The sequence below is a fragment of the Triticum aestivum genome, chromosome 6D (assembly GCF_018294505.1).
Source record: "Triticum aestivum cultivar Chinese Spring chromosome 6D, IWGSC CS RefSeq v2.1, whole genome shotgun sequence".
Taxonomy (NCBI): domain Eukaryota; kingdom Viridiplantae; phylum Streptophyta; class Magnoliopsida; order Poales; family Poaceae; genus Triticum; species Triticum aestivum.
Window position 1 is genome coordinate 5,601,785 of NC_057811.1, and position 6,430 is coordinate 5,608,214.

At 44.7% G+C, this 6,430-nt stretch overlaps 1 protein-coding gene across 2 annotated transcripts; it reads right to left on the reverse strand.

Annotated features, from left to right (window-relative positions):
- Positions 1–326: 326 nt before the first annotated feature.
- Positions 327–3,874, reverse strand: LOC123142949 (cysteine-rich receptor-like protein kinase 6). 2 transcript variants are annotated; one of them, XM_044561669.1, is made up of 7 exons: positions 2,900–3,874; positions 1,977–2,108; positions 1,619–1,743; positions 1,319–1,529; positions 995–1,232; positions 765–915; positions 327–679 (listed from the first exon to the last, which is right to left on the reverse strand). In XM_044561669.1, the coding sequence occupies exons 1-7, from the start codon at positions 3,756–3,758 to the stop codon at positions 347–349; spliced, it is 2,049 nt and encodes a 682-aa protein (XP_044417604.1). In that variant the 5' UTR covers positions 3,759–3,874; the 3' UTR covers positions 327–346. The 2 variants fall into 2 exon arrangements, with proteins under 2 accessions (XP_044417604.1, XP_044417603.1); XM_044561668.1 differs by having other exon boundaries at positions 1,619–1,752; positions 2,900–3,872.
- Positions 3,875–6,430: the final 2,556 nt, after the last annotated feature.

Below are 6,430 nucleotides of genomic sequence, written 5' to 3' on the forward strand. Positions count from 1 at the left end.
CTCGTCGTCGAAGGAAACGTCTCCTTCCACTGAATGCGCATCGTCGGAAATTCTGAAATAAATACAGAAATAAATGCGAGCACCGGGACTTGAATCCTGATGGGCTAGGGATACCACGGTCCCTCTAACCATCCTCCCTGCTAATCCAATGAGGAGTAGAATTCTCATCTGCGGATCGTGTCCTAGTCTCAACAAAAACAATTGAGGTGTCCTAGTGGTTATCATTATGTGCATGCGGCCTAGTGGTCTTGAGTTCGAATCAAGTTGGAACATGTTTTTCTTCTTATTCTAACAGAATAGTAAAAAGGGCGGAAAATTGGCCAAACTAGTTCCAAATATTCAGGATTTATCTTGGCGAAAGCTCCGTGATGGACACTTGGTTGGAAGACATCACAGTTGAATTTTCTCCTGGCAGATATGCATCTGAATGAGCAGTCGAGCTTTCACTGACACCGACCTCCTGGATGAAGAATGGCGGCCTCGACAAAGAAGGGAGACGGACAGTGTGACTGCTGAACATGATATTCACCGACGACATCGTGGGCCTGCTCGCCGGTTTTCTCTGCACGCACAGGAGCCCGACGTGGATGCACTTCAGAATCTGGTCGACGGGAGGATGGTTGCTCAGGGAGGGGTCGATCATCTCGATGACGTTTCCCCTGTTCCAGTGCTCCCATACCTGCAGCAAATATGGTAGGCATATTCAATATTGTTTTCAAAGTTTGCCTGCGTTAAGAGTTTATGAACAGGCTTCAGGTACTCACAAGATTCACGAGATCGATGTCTTGCTCGATGTTATATGATCCATCATTTCTTCTTCCTGTGACGATCTCTAAGACCAAGACGCCGAAGCTGAACACATCTGACTTGATGGAATACTGACCACGCATGGCGTATTCCGGCGCCATGTATCCACTTTGACCAAAAACAGAACTTCAGAACCTCATTAAAATATTTTGCTGTCTTTTCAGAGAAATATAGTTGACATTCTTACTATGTGCCGGCGATACGACTTGTCACATCTTCTGATTGATCCCCTCTGAATAACTTAGCTAAGCCGAAATCCGAAATTTTGGGATTGTAATCGAAATCTAGTAGTATATTGCTTGCTTTGAGGTCACGGTGAACTATCTTCAATTGAGAATCTTGGTGGAGGTATTGTAAGCCTCGAGCGATTCCATTGACAATCTTGAATCTCTGTCTCCAATCCAGCTCTTTATTTTGTTCAGAATCTGTGACTCAAACAAGAGTATCATTGTAGCATAAATTTTACTATTCAGTCATGTGACTAAAGTTTCAAAACAAAAGAAAATCTTACCAAAAAGAATGGTATCAAGGCTTCTCTTGGGCATATATTCATAAACAAGTATTTTCTCTTGTTCTTCCAAGCAAACACCAACAAGTCTTACAAGATTCCTGTGGTGAAGCTTGGCAACTAGAACCAGTTCACTCTTCAACTCTCCTATTCCTTGTCTGGAAGTCTGACAAAGCCTTTTGACTGCTATTTCTTGACCATCAGGTAGGACTCCCTGTCAAGGAAAAGATACTTAGTCCTCTGCAAAAAAAAAGTTGATAAACTATACATATATTTTAAGCTAGATAAGGTATGATTCAGTACCTTATAAACTATACCGAACCCTCCTCTCCCAAGCATTTTGCTGTTGTCGAAGTCATCTGTGGCAACTCTTAGTGTTTCTAGATCAAGAAGAAGCGAATCGATGTCTTGAATATCATCTGAGGCAGCTGATTGTGCTGGAGAATAAGTATACAATGATGAAAAACAAGACCTCGGGCTCTTCAAGAAATATGATTTTGTTCCAATCTAGTGGCACCTTTGGTACTAAGATTTAAGAAAATGAAAATTAAATGAACAAAATCTACTAATAACTAATCAAAACACCATTTCATAGATAATGGATCAATTAATCAGTTGATTTGCTATTATTCGATAATTTAAAATGCTTAAGAGGCCTTACAAGGTAGAAACGCATCTTCTTCTGGTCTTCTCCTCCTCCAACAGAAAAAGTATACCACGGCGACGACCAACATCACAGCAATTGTAGGCATCAGAATAGCCAGGACTTTACCTGTACTATTTCTCCTTTTCTCTGCAAGTAAATATATGCCATCAATTCAGGCTTTTTAGTTATAACTTTAACTGGAATCTTGTAGCACATATATTTTGTATTTTTGCTGCAGGATTTTTCCATAAGAAAACATTGTAAATTTCCAAGAGCACAAATCGTTTGCAAGATTGAAGGCTCATGTTCTTTTTGTATGTGCTTTACCCTGGAAAATAGTTAGTAGCCAGTTTGCACATACATATAAATAATTGGGCTTATCTGGATGTGACATAGCTATGTGACATCCAACTCCTATACCATATTGATTATATGTGAAGATGTGTGTAGATTTTTCTCTTTTTCTTTTTTAATTTTATTAGTCAAATAGTGCACAAGTTAGATGCGACATTGTTAATTCTCATCCAGACGAGATGAGAATTAGCAACTCTGCATATATAATTAAATATTGTCTTTCGGGTCAAGCAACTCTATAGGTAATATCTCAAGTACTAAGAAGAAGCCATCACTCCTAAGGAGATATGAACAAACTAGAATTGTTGTTAAGGGATTCAGAAGTTATATCAGGACCTTTTTTTTCACAGCTTGTATAATTCCTGTTTTACAGGAAATCGGAATGAGAGTCCGCCCTTGTTCCTAGAATCATAATCATTTGTTCAACAAATTAGTTGCATGTTCTTAGATGTGCACGTAATTTCACATCAAACAACCAGTAAAATACAGATTGCAGAATTATTTACAGAAGAAACTAAATGTAGTAAAAAAATGATGTTTTTTTTCTTGTCTAAACTGTGTTTCGATTCGTACAGCCAACTCACCTCCTCCTCGTATCACCGGTGGCGCGGAAGCAGGCGGCCTCCCTACAAACTGCGGAAGCTGCACCAGCGGACGGCCGGAGAAGAAAGGGTACACCTCGTAGCGGAAGTTGCACCACACGCCGAAAATTGCTCCGCCTGTCCTTCGGCTGAACCAAATCGGAAGCTGCCCAATTATGACGTTAAGGCACTTCCGGCAGACGTCCGCCGTGATGTCGGGCGTGCACTGCGACAGCGCATAAATCTTGGAGTTTCTGCTGTCGTCGAATCCCTCTTCCCCCGTGCTGAACCGCCTGGACGAGTCCTCCACCACGTGTTCCGCTGTGGCGTTGACAAGCAGCCCAACGGCGCCGTCGAACGCCGGCGAGCCCACGAGCCGAGACCGCTGGAGAATGTACGTGGTGACGATGTAGTCGTCGTCGACGAGGAAGTTCCGGTTAGAGAAGCGGAGCTGGCAGAAGTCGTAGAAGATCACCACGTCCTTGTAGAGCGGGCACACCCGCTGCGCTCCGGGAAAGGCGTTGGCGACGCATGTCTCGCAGGCGGAGGCGTTAGCGACGTCGCCGCGGCAGAGCGCCTGGCCGTAGACGATGTTGGGCACATCGCCGACGTTTCCGGTGGCGTAGAGCGCAGCAGACGAGGAGGCGTTTCTGGGGAGGGAGGCCGAGAGGAGATTGATGTTGGTGTGGTAGGTGCTGTTCTGCGGATAATTGCCACTGGAGGGTTCGGGCCCGCAGATTGGCCATGGAGACTGTTCGTCTTCGGCGGCGGTGCGTAGGACATGAAGGACAGCGAGGAGGAGGAGGGTGGTGGTGGTGATGCTGGCGAGGCGCCGGAAGAAGCCGCGGTGGGGCTTCGCCATGGCACTCCGTCTACCTGTGACTACTACTGGTCTGTAATCTGTATGAGCAGGTCAGGTGGGAGAGGTTGACTGGAGCGGAGTGTTTCTTTTTTTTTTTTGGAGAAGGCCATTTGTTGACTGGTACTGTAGGGACCATCTGAAGCAGCCTCTCCTATAGCGGCCATGAACAAGTGCAGGTGCCAAGAAACTACTTCCCCCTAAATAAATGTAAGAGCGTTTAGATTACTATGTTTTTATATGTCTTTACGGATGGAGTAGCATCAATAATATTGGAAGAGTAATAATTTATTTCTTGTATGAAGTACACTTGTAAAAGAAACAAGCTCAATTCTATTCTTAATCAATGAGTGAAGCAGCTCTTATGTCTCTGTTTTCAATTAAAATTGAAAATAAACAACGACGGATATAGCGGAGTCACAGATCATCTGGCTGGTTGGAGAAATGCAGCTGTCCACCGGTCTCTTTCTTCTTGGCGGACACACTTGACTTGTCTTTCCCATTTTTCTTTTCTTCAGTCCTTCCTGTTTTTAAGAGGTTCACTAGTGGTGGAGATTGTGTCTTTTTTTTTGTGAGAGAAATTTCCAATCTATTCATCAATCATGGCAGTACAGAGAACACAACAGGTAATAAAAATTACAACTAGGTTTATTGATCACCTAGCGACGATTACAAGCACTGGAGTGAGACGAAGGCGCGCCGCGGTCATCGCCCCTCCATCATCGGAGTCGGGCAAACCTTATTATAGTAGACAGTCGGGAAGTCGTCGTGCTAAGGCCCCAAAGGACTAGCACACCAGAGCAGCAACCGTCGCCGATGAAGAGTGTTATAGATTGGAAAGATGAAACCTGAAACCACATGAACGAAGACGAACAAAAACTGGATCCAAATAGATCCACCGAAGACCAGCACCCACCAAGTCCCATGAGATCCGACGGAGACACACCTCCATACATCCTCCGACAACGCTATTCGCACCATCGGGATGGTGATAGGACGTGGGAGACATTATTGCTACCGAGGGACATCGTCGCCGCCACACAGCCCAACCAAAATGTTCAATCTAGCAAAAACGAGAACGGGATCCCTCCCGCCGGCGGGGGGCCGAGATCCTCCGCACCTCCACGGGCCAAAGGCCATCGGAGGCGGGGCAGATCCGTGGTGGTGCCGACGGGAGGAGGAAGAAGACTTTTCTCGTGGAGGAGGAAAGACTTCGTTTGTATGGAACGAAGGATAGGTGGAGATTGTGTCATGCCCTCCAGCAACCAGACATACCTTGGCCCCTCAATTGGCACGTTCCTTTCGACTTTGTTTGATTGTCATTTGTCAAGCACCTACTTTGAATGTTCCAATTTAGAAAAACAAGGTATTTCCCGTGTCTCCAGGTTTTCTTTGCCACCAATCCAAAAAACTTTTCTTTTCAATCGTGACAGTCAGGCCGTACTTATCCACGACTGAGACAAGCTTTAGTGCCTTAGCTACACGCACTATGGGTGCTACCAATGCTGAAAAAGTTATGAAAAATTCAAAAAGAAATTGTGTTTGTCATGTCGACAAGAATTGTGTTTATTATCCGACGAAACCTCTAAACCAAATTCGATCGCAAAAAAGACAAACGAAAAATCTAGCTATCAATAGTGTGTACCCTACCACAATGCAGAAAACTGACAAACACGTAGAAATAAATTCAAAAGCCATCTCACTTGACCGATTCCATATGCCAGATGGCCTAACCGCACTCACTCATTTTCTCCTCACGAGCAGATATCAGGTGCTCCCACAGCCACGAGCGATTCTATCTTTATTTCGTTTTCTTTCTGAACGAGCCATTCAATCTAAGATGGAACGAGAGCCATGCAATCTGGGAGGAGTTCCTGGACCTGACATAATTACAAAAATCTTAGGGCGTTTCGATAAATTTGCACAGGCTCCTTTGGTGGCGCATAGGGCATCTTCAACGTCCACCCGCAAATTCATCCGGTATATGCCTTTTTATGTCGGGACGTGGTCCGCGGACATGATGCGGGAGGGAGTCATCCAACGCTAGTTACAAAGTATCATGATAGGAGGAGAAAAAGTAGGTTGGGAGCATGCATGTGGTGTGATATTTATGATTTAGTGTCCGGTTGGTTGTAAGAGTGAAGAAGGGGGCCATGCATGTACGGTTGGGAGGAGAGAGAAGAGAGGAACATGCATGTGATTGGTCAAGTGCATGTCCGGACTCAGACAAAACTCTATCACATTTGTGTCCAAATACTGGAATTTTGAACGTCCGGACAGTTTCACGGACTGATACAAGTCTCCATTATATTGCAAAAGTAAACAAATGTGTGCCGTCGAATATATACACCGCTGTTTTGCCCCCAGATGCTCCGGTAGCACCTCATATTTTCCCTCGTCCTGAGCACAACCTCACGGCCCAGCAGACTTAAATGCATGAGAGGACATTATGAGAGAAGTTAGTTTGACGGAAACGTGGGAAACAGGACACGTAGTGTTCACAAATCTCGTCCATAGAAAAATTCCCGCAAGTCTAGCATTATTGCTAGTTGTGTTCATAAATCTAGTCCATAGAAAAATTCATGAAAGTGTAGCATTATTGCTAGTTGGGTACCCATCGTACTCCTTTCGCCATCGCCTGCTTCACCAAGGCAGCAACAGTTGGAACGGCTCTG

Bases quoted from the DNA above. Each gene is read 5' to 3' on its own strand.
- LOC123142949 (XM_044561668.1), bottom strand. From the start codon at position 3,758: ATGGCGAAGCCCCACCGCGGCTTCTTCCGGCGCCTCGCCAGCATCACC. The intron at 1,753-1,976 runs GTAAGGCCTCTT...CTTATTCTCCAG, and splicing joins AGAAGATGCGTTTCTACCTT to CACAATCAGCTGCCTCAGAT. The intron at 916-994 runs GTAAGAATGTCA...TTTTGGTCAAAG, and splicing joins AGTCGTATCGCCGGCACATA to TGGATACATGGCGCCGGAAT.